At 51.0% G+C, this 16,680-nt stretch overlaps 9 protein-coding genes across 9 annotated transcripts; 3 read left to right on the forward strand and 6 right to left on the reverse strand.

Moving 5' to 3' along the window:
• Positions 1 to 85: 85 nt before the first annotated feature.
• On the reverse strand, positions 86 to 1,217 carry BDV14DRAFT_195323 (uncharacterized protein; the record flags this gene model as incomplete). The annotated part of the gene is made up of 2 exons (XM_073772151.1): positions 86 to 1,086; positions 1,151 to 1,217. 2 exons carry the CDS (start codon positions 1,215 to 1,217, stop codon positions 86 to 88), a joined length of 1,068 nt encoding a protein of 355 aa, XP_073632756.1.
• A 354-nt stretch (positions 1,218 to 1,571) lies between these two features.
• On the reverse strand, positions 1,572 to 3,234 carry BDV14DRAFT_208995 (LLM class flavin-dependent oxidoreductase; the record flags this gene model as incomplete). Its single annotated transcript, XM_073775543.1, has 3 exons — positions 1,572 to 2,143; positions 2,191 to 2,630; positions 2,684 to 3,234. 3 exons carry the CDS (start codon positions 3,232 to 3,234, stop codon positions 1,698 to 1,700), a joined length of 1,437 nt encoding a protein of 478 aa, XP_073632757.1. The 3' UTR covers positions 1,572 to 1,697.
• A 1,026-nt stretch (positions 3,235 to 4,260) lies between these two features.
• BDV14DRAFT_195325 (uncharacterized protein) lies at positions 4,261 to 5,664 on the forward strand (the record flags this gene model as incomplete). Its single annotated transcript, XM_073772152.1, has 1 exon — positions 4,261 to 5,664. One exon carries the CDS (start codon positions 4,261 to 4,263, stop codon positions 5,662 to 5,664), a length of 1,404 nt encoding a protein of 467 aa, XP_073632758.1.
• A 776-nt stretch (positions 5,665 to 6,440) lies between these two features.
• BDV14DRAFT_195326 (flavin monoamine oxidase family protein) lies at positions 6,441 to 8,116 on the reverse strand (the record flags this gene model as incomplete). The annotated part of the gene is made up of 4 exons (XM_073772153.1): positions 6,441 to 6,686; positions 6,751 to 7,572; positions 7,629 to 7,875; positions 7,974 to 8,116. 4 exons carry the CDS (start codon positions 8,114 to 8,116, stop codon positions 6,441 to 6,443), a joined length of 1,458 nt encoding a protein of 485 aa, XP_073632759.1.
• A 366-nt stretch (positions 8,117 to 8,482) lies between these two features.
• On the reverse strand, positions 8,483 to 10,208 carry BDV14DRAFT_195327 (fungal specific transcription factor domain-containing protein; the record flags this gene model as incomplete). Its single annotated transcript, XM_073772154.1, has 6 exons — positions 8,483 to 9,094; positions 9,141 to 9,389; positions 9,436 to 9,707; positions 9,760 to 9,850; positions 9,925 to 10,016; positions 10,064 to 10,208. The coding sequence occupies 6 exons, from the start codon at positions 10,206 to 10,208 to the stop codon at positions 8,483 to 8,485; spliced, it is 1,461 nt and encodes a 486-aa protein (XP_073632760.1).
• A 1,712-nt stretch (positions 10,209 to 11,920) lies between these two features.
• BDV14DRAFT_195328 (uncharacterized protein) lies at positions 11,921 to 12,846 on the forward strand (the record flags this gene model as incomplete). The annotated part of the gene is made up of 2 exons (XM_073772155.1): positions 11,921 to 11,944; positions 12,205 to 12,846. 2 exons carry the CDS (start codon positions 11,921 to 11,923, stop codon positions 12,844 to 12,846), a joined length of 666 nt encoding a protein of 221 aa, XP_073632761.1.
• Positions 12,847 to 12,951: 105 nt separating this feature from the next.
• Positions 12,952 to 13,482, reverse strand: BDV14DRAFT_195329 (uncharacterized protein; the record flags this gene model as incomplete). The annotated part of the gene is made up of 3 exons (XM_073772156.1): positions 12,952 to 13,109; positions 13,174 to 13,335; positions 13,404 to 13,482. The coding sequence occupies 3 exons, from the start codon at positions 13,480 to 13,482 to the stop codon at positions 12,952 to 12,954; spliced, it is 399 nt and encodes a 132-aa protein (XP_073632762.1).
• A 467-nt stretch (positions 13,483 to 13,949) lies between these two features.
• Positions 13,950 to 14,476, forward strand: BDV14DRAFT_195330 (Endoribonuclease L-PSP/chorismate mutase-like protein; the record flags this gene model as incomplete). Its single annotated transcript, XM_073772157.1, has 2 exons — positions 13,950 to 14,222; positions 14,309 to 14,476. 2 exons carry the CDS (start codon positions 13,950 to 13,952, stop codon positions 14,474 to 14,476), a joined length of 441 nt encoding a protein of 146 aa, XP_073632763.1.
• Positions 14,477 to 15,340: 864 nt separating this feature from the next.
• BDV14DRAFT_195331 (amino acid/polyamine transporter I) lies at positions 15,341 to 16,532 on the reverse strand (the record flags this gene model as incomplete). The annotated part of the gene is made up of 2 exons (XM_073772158.1): positions 15,341 to 15,696; positions 15,749 to 16,532. The coding sequence occupies 2 exons, from the start codon at positions 16,530 to 16,532 to the stop codon at positions 15,341 to 15,343; spliced, it is 1,140 nt and encodes a 379-aa protein (XP_073632764.1).
• Positions 16,533 to 16,680: the final 148 nt, after the last annotated feature.

Below are 16,680 nucleotides of genomic sequence, written 5' to 3' on the forward strand. Positions count from 1 at the left end.
AAGTTCGATGGTCAGTTCTTCGAGACTGCCAGTGTGCTTGTATATGTCCTCCACAAAGTGCCTGTAGAGATCTTCATCCGGGGCATCAGGCTGGAATTAGAGGTTGATTGCCTCGAGACTTTGTGGTGCGGATAGGATTTTTACCGCAGTCTTTGGGATGAAGACCTGGGATGAACACTTCCAGGTTGCGGATGCTTGCATTGTTCCTGATTATTGCCCGACTCGACCGCCGCCAGTCTGGAAGTGTGGACATGCGCAGGGCGTGAAGGGTTGGGACGCGCGGGAAATGGCCGAGGAACTTTGGCTGGGTGCTTGTTTGAAAGTCCGTGATATGAGCCTCTTGAAGACTGAAAAGCATCAAGTGCGTGGTGAAGTACGGCCAGCGTGGATTGTCAAAGTAGGTCATAAGCTCGAAGAGAAGACCTTGAAAGCCGGTACATGTGCTTCTCTCCTGAATGCGTCCCCGGAAATTGCGTATTTCCAGCGCGGCCGGGTTGGAAAAGCCAATCATTCGCAGACGCTCGAGCCGTCGAACCTGGATGAAGACTTCAAGGACGCGCAGTACTGCATCGCGCAAAGCTTGATTTCTCCAAGCCGGATGAGTGGCTTTAGGTATCATGTTGTCCATAAACCTGCGAAGAGTTAGGAAGTTGGCGGATGGCCGGAGCTCCTCGATGGAATGGGGTGGAAGGCTATCAATAAGCCGCCCCTTCCTCTTGTCCCCTCGTCCAGTCTCATACCACGGTCGATTTCGATCGCGCCGTCTCCTGTTGGGTCGTGATGGGGGTAGATCTTGGAGGTTCTGGTATTCCAGGAAAACAAAGTTCCGGACGTAGTCTGTGAGATCCATTCGTGTATGCAGGGTACGCAAGAGTAAGATATTTCGATAGAATCCGTTGACATGGATCGTCTTGTAGATGTATGGCTGGACAATGGCGCGCAGCCTCCTGGAAGAAGACGCGAGAGAAACAAGCGGCTGAACCGTGGAATGAAGCGCGTCTTTGCCTGGGTTCTCTCTTGCCATCAGCTTGTCGCGCTCATCTAGGAGGACCTGTGCGAAAGAATGAATGAATCTCAGGGGGGCAACTGTTGATCCCAGTGGGCTTGATGGTTAGGAGATCCTCATAGGGGCCGTCATCAGGTATCCCACTCTCCACCACATCACTCGTCACCATCCCACTCATCAAGGCGTCGCCATCACTGCCATTTCCTGCCATCTTGAAAGTTGAACAGCCTTTCCGGACAAATGGAAGGAGCTACCCAAGCCTGGGGTTGGAAGTCGAAGCAGGGAGGCTCTAAGAATAAGAACAAAGACCCTCACCTTCTCATCTTATATACTCTCACACTCCATTCATCGGGTCATACACAGATGAATGAACAAGGCATTTGTTCGCTCAGACAGGGGAGGTGGTGATCTACTCCATAGGGCTGCGAGAGTCTCCTCCTATAGCGTTACGTACCTGGTCCCTGGCCTGTCACAGGCACCAAGTAACCCGCTAACTCAAACTGCCAGAAAAGGGTTTAGGTGAGAACCGACATCATAGCTCACTTGCTTTTGTTCGCTATAGCTCATTCTGCAATACCTGACTCAAGATGAGATCATTGCGGTTATTGAGGACGCCCAAAAAGCCATTTATACGTGCGCAAGTACAGAGTGTCGAGATCAGATTGCGATCCTAAATCTTCCTGGTAACTACTCAATTGCCATCATAAACCTCATACCTATATCTCGCAGCCGGATGATCATCCCTAACTCTCCTCTGTCCACTTCCATAAACTCGTTCCCTCATTGTCCCCCCCGTACCAACCGGCGCATAAACTCCCCTTTTCCTCAACTCAGGCACAAGCAACTCCACAACATCCTCGAACGTCCCAGGCGTCCAGACATACCCGATATTAAACCCGTCCAGATCGGCTACTGTGATCCACTCTTCCATTATATCAGCGACGCGCGCTGGTGTCCCGACTGCAACTGGACCGTTTCCGCCGATGCTGATATGTTTGCCGATGTTGCGGGGTGTCCATTTTGGTACGTCGGCACCAAGGTAGGAAAGGGTGTTTATGGATGAGTGCACGCGGCCGTCGATGTGGATGTCTGAGGGCTGGATTTCTTGGTCGAGGGGGAATTTACTCAGGTCGACCCCTAGCCTTGTCAGAAATGATAACTGGGAAATGTACAGGTTTATTTACCAATGTTCGAAGAATAGAAAGCCAGTCCTCCCTCGGCACTAGCGTACTTCAGCGCTTCCTGATACTTCTCGTTCGCTTCTTCTGCAGTCTTGCCAAGGATCGGTGTAAAGATCGCGAAGACCTTGACACTGTTAGGATCTCGCCCGGCCTTCGCCGCTGCCTCGCGAATGGTCTTGATTCTCGGCGCAAGGATATGCGGTGATGGCGCAGAAACAAAGATCCCCTCTGCATGCTTGCTCCCGAACGCTATACCAGCGGGAGATGTCCCGGCTTGGAACAAGAACGGTGTCCGCTGCGGCGACGGATCAAGGATATGCGGACCATCAACATCAAAGCGCTCCCCGTGATGGTGGACGAACTTGAGTTGAGAAGGGTCGGTATAAACGCCGCTTTCGGGGTCCTCTTTTAGGGCTTCATCGGACCAAGAGCCCTCCCATAGCCTGCCACCTCAGTAGGTAAACCTCTAAATCAGAAGCCCAGAACAGACACTTACTTGTATAAAACAGCCATATACTCATCCGCAATCTCATACCGTTTATCATGCTCAACAAGCGGCAACCCCACAGCCCGACTCGCACTCTCCTTCCAAGAAGTAACAATATTCCACCCAAACCGTCCATTCGTCAAATGATCAAGGGTCGAAAACCTCTTCGCAACGATATAAGGCGCCTCGTAGCTGGTACTCGTCGTAATCGCGAACCCAAGGTTCTTCGTGACACTCGCCATAGCAGAAACGGGGATACTGGGGTCGCCCATGGGGAATTGCGTGCCCTCGCGGATGGCGGTGTCGCCTTTCCCTTGGTATGTATCGTGGAGCCCGAATGAGTCGGCGAGGAAGAGCGCATTGAAATCGCCTTTTTCGAGGATGCGTGCGAGGTCCGTCCAGTAGGATAGGGAGCGGCGTTTGGTGGATGCGCGGTCGGAGGGGTGTTTCCATTGGCCAAAGGAGAGGTGGCCCGGGGTGAACATGTCGAAGCCATTTAGGATGATGCGTTTCTCGGGCGTGTCCTGCGAGGCGGGGCCGGACGACAGTTGATCGGTCATTGTGCCACTTCGCTACACTTCCTGGCCTGGACGGAAAATTGGTACGATTCGGCTATTGGGAGGTACTCGCTCGTGCAGAGTTAGGGAAAGACATATTTTGCGGGGGATGTAGGAGGTTTGATCAGAGGAGTTGTGTGTGATATCCCCGCCATCACGCCATAGGTGTACGACTTGGTTTATTCAGATCTGTGGTGGTACAGAATGGCCAATCGCGGAGGCAATTTGGAGTAGCTATCCATATGAGCGGGTGCTATACGTATTTGTCGCCCGGTATCGGTCTCGCATCATATCTACTCCAACATACATCAATTCCATGAAGATGACGAAGTGTTGGCCGGTATGTACAGGCAACAGGCTTTTCCAAATGTACGCCGGCGCCTCTCAACAAGAAGATCAAAATATGTGACTCTAAACGACCATACAAAGATCCTGAGAGTCAGAGCTCCAGTCGATGAGCCCCAGCATCGACGGCGCGAGCATGATGAAAGAGAGCTACGCTTTTCATACACTCAGTGACTTGACTGGACTCAGCATCTCAAATTATGCACAGAACGAGCCCGTGAAGACGGGCCGTATGATCGATCTACGATGAGTCGCTTGTCTTCGCCCCCCTCTCGGAAGCATCACTCTAGTCCTTCTCCAACGAAAAGGTGGTCTGACTGGGCGGATTTTCGAGGTTGCACTGTGCTTCCATTTCTCCGTTTCCCAGAGGATCAAGATACTGAATCCAAGGTAGGATGATGGGTCACTAGATACACTGCCTGCAGTAAATGAAGTAGATAGGGCTATCAGTGTGACTAGCCTTATCGCGATATATAGATGGAGGCACGCGCGGAATCCTCCGCTGTCTAGGTTGCGGATTAACTTGTAATTGGATGTTGATCGACTCCAAATCCCAGACTGAACACCAAAGTGTTTTGGGCAGGGTATATCATGCCTCAATAGACATAGCTTCATTGAACAGTCGGATAATCAACAGCGTCCACAGCAGAAGATTGTGTATTGTTCACATAAACCGACCCCAAAATGACACAATTTACCCCCCTACGCGTCATAATAGTCGGCGCCGGCTTCTGCGGTCTAACCGCCGCGATCGAATGCAAACTGCGCGGACTCCATCCAATCCTCGTCGAAGCATACCCAGGCCCAAGCTCCCACGGCGACCTCCTCGACTTCGTCCGCAACGCCGGCCGCGTCTTCGAATCCTGGGACGACGGGAAAGTCGGTCGACGACTAGCAGCCATAAGCCCCAACGCAGCGAAATACAACGACTTTTTCAACTCCAAGAATGAATTGCTGCGACGCGATCCCTGGCCTCAGGGTACTGACTTCCAGTATGTCTACGCTGGGCACCGCGGGGAGATGCATGAGATTGTGTTTGAGTATGCGGTTGAGATTGGGGTCGATATAAGGTGTAGCAAGCGCGTTGTTCAATTCTTGGATTCTGATGACGAGCGCGGGGTTGTTGTTGAGGGGGGTGAGAGGATACTTGGTGATGTGGTGCTTGCTTGTGATGGACCCAAGTCTATTGCTCGTGAACAGCTGCTGCATCTTAAGGAGTCAAAGGTGAATAGTGGATATGCGATCTTCCGTGCTTACTTCAACATCACGCCGGAGATGCTTGAGCGGCCGCTTATCCGGGAGATGGTTAAGGACGGCGAGGATACAGTCCGCTGCTGGGTGGGTCGCGATATGCACGGGTTCATCTATACGTGGAAGAACGGAAAGGACTGTGCCTGGGTCCTAACGCACCTCGACGAGTCCGACATCGCCGAGTCATGGTCAGAGAAAGGAAACAGGGAAGACGTCCACTATTACCTCGACAAAGCCGGGTTTCCGGATGTATGGCACGACACGGTTGATGTTACCCCCGAGGAGCGTTTGATTGATTACAAGCTTGTCTGGCGCGATCCAGTGACTACTTGGCTGTCGGACAGCAAGAAATGTGCCGTTATGGGCGATGCAATCCACTGCCACCTGCCTACCTCTGCTCAAGGCGCGTGCCAGGCCATGGAAGACGCTGTTACCGCGGCAATGTGCCTGCAGAAATGCAACGGCGATGTAGCACTAGGGCTCCAAGTTTTCGAGCGCATCCGATTCAACCGCTCGCATGTGATCCACCAAGCTTCGATTTCAACGCGGGACATCTATCATAAGGATGACTGGACACCGGAGTTAGTGAAGAAGCACCCCGCGTCCCTTATTATCCCCTTCTTTCCTTGGGTCACGGACTACAATGTTTTCGAGGAGGTCGATAAGCATTATGAGCATTTGGCGGATGATGTGGAGAGTGGTAGGCGGGGTACGATCGAAGAGTTATCGCTGCCGGCTGGAGGTATTTATGATGCGATGGACTTGACCGAGGGGATGCCGAAAGATGAGCCGTCTTTTGGAGACTCGGTGTTTATTCCTACAGAGTCGGTGGCTTAAAGCGAAATATCATTCAAAGTATTTAGTAAGGGAACCTCTTGTACTCTTACTTGCTGTGATGGCCCGCGTTACTTCCTCGTGTTTTACCAACGCTCTTGAACGACGGTTTGATCGGATCAATGCCAACTTTATATTTTCTATTGCGCCAAGTACAGTGTCCTTATGTCCCTCAATCTACCAAGTCTATAACGCCGATCTAACATGTGAGAGACGCGGACATACATTTTCTGCTCAGCGTTGATTTCCTCAGATAATTCTACGTAGTATAGATTCAATTAAATCTGCGACAGCCAGCTCGAGAGGCCGAAAGACATCTTCAAATCTGATTGTTTACCCATCAATGTAGGCTAACCAAAGAGGGCTAGGTCTTTGCCCATAAATGACCTAGTCTCACTTGGAATGGGAAGTCGCGCGCGGATCCCGCTGCAAGGGAGCCATTCGGCGAATTGAAGAGCGTTGCACAAGGTCCGGACGATTCCGACGGACCCATGAAGAGTCTTTTTGGACGCGTTCCGTTGTTTTTATGGCGTCCTTCTTTGCTGCGAGAAGACATCTACGTAGACTACCAGTTCTACTCACTCAATATCTCTCTTGGGTACTCTGGAATCAATGCCAATAGCCTCAAAACGACCTCCTTCCGAACTAATATGGAACAAAAGCACCAGGAGCTCAGTGCGTCCAGGAATACGCGTATCTGGATTGGTTTATAAGACGAAAAGTTCACAATACAAAGAAGCATAAACGTCTCCTATGCGCCTAGGTAGTGATGTATGCACTCAAAGATGGCTCATGGGCCTACCCTTCTCCCCCCTCAACACCCCAACAACAGCATTAGCAGCCTGCGTCCCGTCCTGAACAGCACCGTCAATCCAGCCCCTCCACCCGTCTGACCAGTCTGCGCTTGCAAAGGATACATTGCCATGGGGGCGGCGCAGCGCATCGAAATACCGAGTTGCAAAGTTAGGGGGAAGATAAGACCAAGTGCCTTTGGCAAATTCGTCGGCGTTCCAGTCGTGGTAGACCTATTGCCTTCGTCAGAAAACCTGGGAGATGGGAGTGAACAGGGGGTAAAAAGGTAAGACTTACAACGCGCTTAATAACTTGCCCCTTTGGTAATAGATGCTCAAGCGACAGCTTGATTGTTGAAATGCCATCGTCTAGCTTGATAGCGCTCTTCATACCAGGCGACGGCCCAAAAGTGATGATATGCGTGTCGCCGTTCTTCGTCAGATTATCAGCGATTGCACAGATAGCACCTTTCCCAGGACTAGTCATCGACGACCAAGAGACGAGATCGTCACCCGCGACATCAAAATGGACTTTGTTGCAGTGGTTCGTTGATCCTTCGCGGGAGGCTTGGACTTTAAGGGCAGGAAGGATAGGGCTGAATTCGATGTCTGCGAGGACATTGAGCGGGACTGTGCAGATGAGCTTCCGCGCTTTGAATGTCTTTCCTGTTCTCGTGGAAACTGTTACAAGGCCGTTCCTATCTTCGATGCGCTGGACGGGCGCGGAGAACGAGTAAGACAGGTTCCCTGTTTCCTTCGCATGGTCGAAGATATTCCTTGCGAGCGAACTCTGGCCGTACTTGAGGCGATACCGCAGGCCGATGTCGTTCAACCCTGTGCCAGTCCAGCTACCGAGAGCCCACCATCGGATTGCATCGAGAAGGCCCATGCGGTCAAGCGGGCCGCCGCCCATCTGGAGAAGAATAGCCTCGAGCATGACAATTTCATCATGCGAAAGACGGTCGCGAATCTGATCTAGTCTTTCCGCGCACGAGAGCTTGTCGAGGTACGCCGTTTCCTCGCGGTTCTGCATCGTGTCGAACGGGTACGGCATGGCGGCTGTCGCCTGGACGCCATCGACGTCGCAGAAGAGACCCCATACTTTTCCGAAAAGCTCAGCCTGATTCCTGTCAGAACAACTACTATTCGGGAGCCCTTGAGAAAGCGGTTTCTCACCTCTTCAGCATGCGACATATTCCGCATCCCAAACCCAGACTTCAGGGTAAAGTCATCATGTTTCCCGCCGGGTACCTGGGTAACGATGAACTCGCTCTGCATGCCATAAAGCGACATCTCGCGGTAGACATGCGGCATCGTCCAGTGTACCCAAGTCCCGCCCATTTCGTAATTGAAGCCGTCGATTACACCGTTCCAGGTGCGGCCGCCGATTCGGTCGCGTGCTTCGAGGAGGAGGTTGAGTAGCCTGTGTACCACCTGTTAGATCTGGAGTGAAGATATGGGGGAAAGGGATGCGCCTTGCCTTGTGTAGTGAGGTCTCTGGCTGCCACAAGCCCGGTATACCCTGCGCCAATGACGATCACGTCCAAGATCTCGGATGGACCGCGAGGTTGGCTTTGGGGTGGGGTTATGGCGCCGATACAGGGCATGCCTGTGGAAGACCCATCTTGGGCCGACCAGACGTGACCTTCTTCTGTTTGGTTCATTTTTTTAGCCAACGCTTTGGTTGCTTACCAATTGATTGCGGGAACATAGAAAGGAAGTAGAGGAAAAAACAAGCAATGAAAGCGTGAAAATGAAAAAAAAGCAGATTGTGACCAGGGAGACTTGTTTTGGACTCTTTATTGTCAACATGATTTCTATGAATCTCTTGCTTGGGACGTGGGTCGATGGATGCTGAGCTACTGGCGGATTAATTGCTGAGTGGCTGAGAGGTATGAGTTGGAGAAACGAAGGACTACTCTTGTGGGCAGATACCAGAGTGATGGAGCTGGAAACGTGGATAGGGACGTTCTTGGAAATACATGGTGTGATCTGACCCGGGTGACATGCCGCCGCAAAATAAACAATTACTAGATGAGTATTTGCTCTACGCCCAAGTCCTGCATCAGCAACTGCCACTCCCTATACCGTGTCTTTCCTAGCTTTGCCTCATCACGATTCTTCCACGCAGCTTGAAGAACCTTTTCAGCTGACCATACATTCCCTAAAGCCAACGAATGAAGCCCCTGAAGCCGACCCCAGATGTATTCGCGATGTTCCTCCTCGTCTAGCTCTGCGCCTACCACGACAAATGCCCACCCCAAGTTCGACCCAGGTCCTAACACATCCGGTACGAGTGGCAACAAGTCAATGACGTTGGAGACAGCCTGTTGAATATCAGGGACCGGTGACCCGTCGAGGGGATGCAGTATTCGCAGGACATAGATGAGCATGGCATATCGGAAGATCTCTGCTACGGCGGAGGCGCGAGCAAATATTTCCTTTTGAGTCAGGTACTGAATAGGCGATAGCAATCTCCCCGGCACCGCGCAGGTTATCTCAAATTGGACCTTGTCTGTTGACGCCACTGATGTCGCCAATTTCTGTTTCAACTCCTCAGCCGCTCGCCGCGTGTCATTGCCAATGGACATTCCCGCAGCAGTAGCCGTACGATACATTAGGTAGAGCTTCGACGCGCGCAGCTACAAACGTCAATGGGAAGTTTCTATATGGACCCAATGGACATACCATTATAGACGGCAGCGATGTGGAACATCCGAAGAATGGATCGACGATCGAAGCGTCCCGCTGCAACCCCGTTAACCAAAATTCAACTTGAGGCGCAACAGGAATCCCGGAGTTCAGAGCCGACTGAGTGTTCACCATACTGAACCACGTTTTGAGGAAGGGATCCAGACGAGTCTGGGACTCAAATGCTCTTATCCATGCTAACACGCCGGCTTGATGACGCTTCCATCGATCGGAGCCACTGAATACCTGTTTGTTGTTAGTGAAGATAATATTTCAAGGGCCAAATTCGCACTTCATAAGAAATCAAGAACATCATCGCCGCCAACGTTGATTCGTTGCGAACCATGACCGGATCCTGTAGTCGATCCCGCAGCTGTTTTAAAGCTTGTTTATAGTGTGAATGACTATCATTCAAGCTTTCCTGTCCCTGCCATCGAGCGTAATGCGATATTGTCACGGCTAGCATGGTTTCTAGGAGGAGATTGTCACTTGTGGCAACTTGAATCCATTTACAATACCCATTGCCCTCGTAGTCCATGGCGAGACCGACGCGCGCCAGGTTTTCTGTTTTTGAGTATTAGAGTAAGAGTGCTTTTTGGTGTTCTATATCTCTTACTTGATAGGTGTTGAAGGTAAAAAGATTGCTTTGAAGGTAGCCCAAACTGTGACAGCTGGTAGTTTGCGATGCCGAAGGACTGCGCGACAGACTGAGCGAAAAGCAGATCAGGTAACGTGCGGAGGATGAAGGATTGATGGTGGAAAGTTCCAAGGCAAAACCAACCTTGAACTCCAGTAGAATATCTGCGGCGGGCCAGCGCATTCGAAGGCCGTAACCTCCACAGGCACGATTTTCATTGTCGCAGGAACGACACCCTGTTCCAATCAGACACCTCGAATAGGACATATGTTCTTTCACGTACCTGGCAGGGCCATGTCACAGGCAATATCGTGGATCTTGCATGTCCAACACCGGAGATCCTCCGTATCTGCATCGCGCGGAAAGTCAAGCGAGGTTACGCAGGGTATCGACAGATCGGCACCGAAAGAGGGGAGAATGGAAGGCATTTCAATTTCGAATAAGTTGTAAAATTGTATTGCTTTACTTGTAGGGTAATCAGACCGGAGATTGGGATAATGGAGGATGTGGAAGGCGTGAGGGGGCGCCTGCCGCATGGACGATGCCTTATCTTGCGGCGAGCGCGAGGAGCGCAAGCGCTGGAGACTAGTTGGATCCTGATTCTACCGAGGCCTTTAATAATAAACTAGGTACTTGATAATCCTGCCGTCTACATCTCATGTGTCTCCAAATTTTGGGAGAAATGCAGCGCCTCAAAATTACCGTGGCTTGCGAGAGCTGCCGAAAGCGCAAAGTAAGTCAATGTCTGTTCTTTACTCGTGACGATCTGACATGGAAAGAATAAGTGTAGCGGTACTGCGCCCTGCGCTGCATGCGGTAAGAATGGACTGCTATGCGAGTTTCGCACCCACCGTCAGCGCCGCGGACCCCGACCTAGGGTTAGGGAGGCTTCTGGACACGCCCCATCCCCTCCATCACCGCCAGCACAGATCGAACCCCCTCTGACTGAACAAAGTGGCGGGAATGACGAAAGAATAGAACTTGCCACATGGGCGTCATGTCAGGCTGATCTCCGTGCCGTAGTTGACATTGCGGACGTCCAAGCACAAATGGGACGGTGCGGAATTCGTCCGAGGCCCAAGAGGCAGAACAGCTGACAGCTTCAGGACAACATCTGAAGAAAACATCGTGGATATTTTATGCCACTTGCTTGAGACTTTCTGGAGTCATGTGCACAATCAACAATGGCCTATACTCGACCCGTGCACCATCTACCAGACAATAAAAACACGACAATGCCCGCAGTACCTGTGCCTGGCTATATGCGCCGCAAGCCACCGCTTCTCCTCACATCAGATGCTACGTGAGAAGGAGGACCTTAAGACAATGGATCAACTACTGGCTGCCATGTCTCGACAGCATGTGTACCAATTGGGTACCTTCAACGTGGAGCTAGTCCAGACGTTGTGTGTCCTGATACTTTATGAGGTTGCGGTTGGAAGAGGGAACCAGGCTTGGGCAGATACGGGTACCTATCGTGCTTTCCTTTATTAAAATATTGCTGATGAATCGTTTCCTGCTTGCAGCTTTTGCTCGAGGTGCAATTGACGTGATGCTCAATTTACCCAACAATGCCAAAACCCTCCATGAGCTCGAGACCGCGGATATATTCTTAATTGCCCATCAACACCTTCTCTCATTAGGACACCCCGGATTGTCTGGTACCTTCACAACCTCGTCTCGCCTTTCCAAATGTGATGGGCTAAGCAACAAATCAACGCGCCTGTTAGCTATCCTGCTAAGGGTTCACCAATACAGTGAGTTTGATTCCCCTAAGGGACAAAGTACACCATGGAAAGCTAAATCGACTTTCCAAAACCTATGGCGCGAGCTCGAAACATTCAGACTCCGCAACCCAGCAGACGTCAAGCCAATAAACTCGTTATTTGATGAGACCAGCATAGCGACGAACAACCTAGCAATTTTAGTTCTATCTTCTTTGGAATGGCACTGCGCAGTTATAGTTCTCCATCGTCACCTTCTTGCGCACGTATCCAACCTGGCTGTGTTCACAGCTAGTGTGGAAGGACAGAGATCCATCCCGAGTATATTCCAAACTCCATCCAGTTCTTTCATGAAAGAGCACATAAAGCTCGGTATTTCCAGTGCACTTTCTATAGTTGAGATATGCGCTCAAATCATGCGCTGTGGCACTTTTTTCCTGGTACGTACCCCTGGCCCCCTTGTTCATTTGGAGACTTACTTAACGTCAAAGCCGCCGTTTCTGGCATATACTTGCTTCCAAAGCGCCATATTTCTGATCAATACATTGCGATGTGGCCTACCAGATTTACAGGGCAGATTAGGTCAGATACTGAGGATGCAAAACAGCGTCATCCTCTCGGCGTGTCCCATTTACAAGCCGGCTAACACCTAGGTAAGCCTAGCCCCAGACTATCAATTTAAGCTTACCAGTCTTCCTAGATCAAAACACTGGAAACACTCAGAACGGCAAACAGTGACTCGAATACCACACCGGCCCCTGCAATTCCTGAGCCTCCATTCGCACTCCTCGATGCATTTGAGGCGGAAGAAAGCACCAGCGTCGTTGAACATGACCCACTAAACAATCCTACGTTACAAGAACCCTCAATAGAGATATCGCTGGATACATCACCTACTGCACAGAACACAGATGAGCAGGACCTCTTGCACGACTACCAGTGTATGCTAGATGAAGACCTCGAAGACCCGGCTTCGCCGCGTCGTGTCGAAGTATCTGGGGCAGTCAGCCAGTCGCCCCGGCATCTTCACGGCCATTCTCTGGAGATGCCAGGTCATTTTGAAAGTGTCGAAAACGACCGACCCCTTGCAGCGACCCATCTCGCCCCCCTTAGTACTGACGCAACCGCCGTTACCGTGACGTCCACCAACCAGTTCATCAGCAGTCTGCCATCGGACCTAATGGATTCGGCATTTCTGGAGTCTAGTCTAGAGTTTCTTCACCATTTCGACCCAACCTTCCTAGGCGCCGATATCCAGCCAGGTGCCCTTGAGCAGATGAACCTGGCAAACGTTGATCTGGACGGGATGGATTTTTGGACGTCTCATTTGCTACCAGCGTGAAAAAGCTAGATAGATACATTTCATCCGTACAGAAATCTATATTCCGACCCCGATTTTCATCGTTCAGAATTCATGTTTTGCAATCTCTACAATACCATCAAGAAATCACAACCGACTAGGCATCCTCCATCTCCCAGCCGCCTTGAAAGCAACAGCATGGCTGGGCGTCGAAAAGACAATGGTACTGCCCCTAGAAACAAAAAAGGTATCTCCCTCCCCCAAAATAGTCTCCTTGCCAATTTCATCTTGAATCTTGAGTGTTCCTGTATGCGGTATACGCGTTAGCCAACGACCTGCAATATTTTCTCTGGGGTAGTAAATCCTTACCGCGAAGAACAACGCCAGTCTCGTCATAATCATATTTCGGCGCTGGCTGTGGGTCATCGCTGTAATCGAGGAAGAAGAGGGACCCCGTTAGGGGGTTTGCAGGAGTGCTTCCAATTGAGGTTGTGCCTGCGGCGGTGTCCGGCTCCGTGCCGAATACATCATCTGTGTAGGTCAGCTTAACGAAGAATGACATGAGACTCAAAGAAGTTGGTAGATACAGTAATACATACCAAAGTGCACGCAAGCTGGGGCGCTCTCGAGTTGAGGGATGCGGTGAAGGGCACTGGCTGATAGTGTCTTGAAGACCATTTTGCGTCTCAATTTACTTTCGGTTCAAGATGTAGTTCTTGGGACATTGATTATGCTTTTCCCGTGTGGCTGTGGTGTCGTGATATAATAATAAATGGGTCTGCTATCATGGACATTCGATGTATGTACCCATTAGAGCTTTCATCTCCAAGAACCAGCAAGCTGGGTTTTTAGCGACTACCGTCATTCCCAAGTTTCTAACAATCATACGTTGCCGATGGCGAGCGCCGGAAAAATTCAGGGTGCCAATGACGCGTTTGTCCATTGCATACCATAGCACGTAATGCAGTTTGTGCGTGGACTAATATACCCCATTCATCTGATCTCTATTAAGGACATCGAACCAAAAAAGCCCTCGACGACAACTTCCCCATCACCTGCCCGAATTCTCTATAAGCTAAATTGCGAAACCCCGACCTTTTTACTAGGAACAAACATTGAGGAAGACCACGATCAAATCGCCTAGCATGCCCGAATACACGTCTTCCATTTTGAACAATCACGGCTTCACCTTCCACAACTGGCCTGGCGCCGGCGAGGAAGCCGCAAACTTCTTCGGTCTCTCTCACGCCGTGATCGTGCCTCCCAATGCTCGCCGCGTAATTATCGGAGGACAGGTCGGGATAGCTGATGATGGAAAAGTCCCCGCCAATATTACCGACGAGGTCGATGCTGCCTTTGAACATGCTGAGCGCGCTCTTAAAGCTGCTGGTGTGCCGGGGTGGGAGTTTGTTTATCGAGTATGCCAGTCCCTCATCCTGCTATTACCTTTCGGCATATGAAGATAGTACTATTGCTAACCATATCCCCTTCTGTTTCCGGTCAGATTCGCACCTTTGAGATTCCTGCGAATGGTCTACTGGGCGCGGTAAAGGGGGCGGCGGCGAAGTATCTTGGAAAGACACGACCGGCGTGGACGGGTCTCTCGGTTGCAGGTCTTTTCTCACCGGAGTTGCATATTGAAGTTGAGGTTGAGGCTTTTATTCCTGAGTGAGTGATTGGCTCTAGGATTATTCTGCCTCTATCTTCTTCCCCATTGGATTGAATCAGGAATAAACCATACCGCATCTATATAATACCATGAAGGTTTTATCTACAGAGAGCGTTTTCATAGAATGCCCTACAAACGTAGTTTCCGGTCTCGCCCTATTCGACTTTGCTAATTCGCCCAAATATCAGGCTTCTGCTCGGGTACTTCGTGTGTACCCTATCTACCTAGACCATACGGCCTAGCAAAGGCGGATCTAATTCCGCGTATCCTAGTAGCCTGGGGGTCCCGTACATATCGTAGTCAGTGTCTCGGAAGATTGAAGGGAAGCACCGTCTAATGTTTCCGATCTCCAACTTCCCCACTCCTGGGCGATGGAGGACTATCTGACAAGCATGCAGGGCAACCAGGGCGGACGAATCACGGATTAATCCGCACGCATAGGCTATCGCTCAGGTGGAGATCTACTTGCATCCCGGCGCCCGCGGACAGCAGATGCGTAACTACAAAGAAAGATGAGCGTTATAGGACGCGAATGGCTTTCCATGGCCCGGGCACCTCAATGTTATACCTGCTCCACATGGAAAAATAGCCATCAGAATAGCGATGGAGCAAACACATCCACCAGAGCTTGACACGCCGCGCATCAGCTTAGTACTGCTTGCACTCAGTTGGAAATGGACTGTTCTCTCTTCACTGGTGCTAATATGGTACATACGAACATACTATGGCAACGGCATCTACCGCATCCCAGGACCACCCTTGCGCTCCATCTCCGTTATCCCGCGTATCTTCTCCGTGTACAACGGCCAAAGTCACCATGATGACCTAAATCTGCACAAAAGATACGGTCGCATAGTCCGCACAGCACTAAACCAACTCTCCATCTCGGACCAGGATGATGGCCTTGATTGGGACATCGCAGTACCGGTTTACTCTACCGATAACTTCCGGCAGTGCTCCTTCTCTGGCAAACGACCAGACTATCCTTGATGTCGCCGTCATAATACTTGGTCCCGCAGCCGTGAAGCTAAGGACGGTATTAAAGCAGCTCACTCCTATAGTGGCGTGCTTATCGCCGCCGGAGATGTTGTAGATGAGTTGGGGGAAGGGCGCCATGGTGCCGACTGGGCCGTTCAGAATTGCTTGGACGTCGGTAATGCAGAACATGAGGGCGATCACCCAGGGAAATGTAAGGAGGCCTGAGATCAGGACGCAGCCCCAGACTGGAGCAGTCAGTAGTGCTTCGTTTTGGTCGCTATGAAGGAGGTGACATACTTATTTTCGGCAGATCACGGGAGGCATCTTTCATCTCCTCGGCCAGATGCATCGCCGTGTCCCAGTTTGTCAGACTCAATGCGCTTCCCATGAGGCCAATCGACCAGGCTACCCCATTACTATCCCACCCACTCAAATTCGTCAAATCCGTAGAGACAAACCCCGCCGAGTTCTTCGGATGCGCATTGACCAGCAACCAAATCATCGTAGTCAGATATCCCACGAGATGGATCGTCACGCCCAGGAAAGTTAGACGATGCATCCACCTAATGCCAAATATACTAATCGCAGCACACCAAACGACCTCCGCAATCAAAATAAGACACGTATGCCACCGCTCGTACACATACCCTTCGGAGAAGAGGATTATATACGACTGCAATTGCATTGTACTTGAGAAGAATCCCGCCAGTGCGCCCGCGATCCACGCCCATGTAGTAACCCAGGCGGCAATCCACGAGAGAAATCGACGGAGTCGAGGTGGCGAAAGCGCAGCAACGTAATGGTACTGTCCGCCAGCCGTGGGAATGATGCTGGCGTACTCGCTGAGCGAAAAGGCGATCATCAGCGCACCAATAGCGGACGCGAGAAAGCCCCAAACAAGACTGGAGCTTCCGCCTGTAAGGAGCGACTGCGCCATTGAGGAGGTTATGACTTCCCATGTTACGCTCGTGCAGAAGCCCATGAAGATCAGGGATGTGACGTTGAAGTTGCGCTTTAGGGGCTGGTCGCGGCCCAGGGCTGCTAGGCGGGCTTCGTCGCTGAGGTAGGGTTTGTCGTCCATGGTAATGTTGGTAGTCTGTCCGTTTGAGATTCTGCTTCTACGCTGGATATTGTGTCTATATAGTTCTCGGTGCCTACTGCTATCTGTATTCTCCAACGCTATCGTTGCAGGGTCAGTGCGGGGACCAATGGTAGGAATATCCGGTATT

Source organism: Aspergillus stella-maris (genome assembly GCF_047715825.1).
Source record: "Aspergillus stella-maris strain CBS 113639 unplaced genomic scaffold BDV14scaffold_3, whole genome shotgun sequence".
Lineage (NCBI taxonomy): Eukaryota > Fungi > Ascomycota > Eurotiomycetes > Eurotiales > Aspergillaceae > Aspergillus > Aspergillus stella-maris.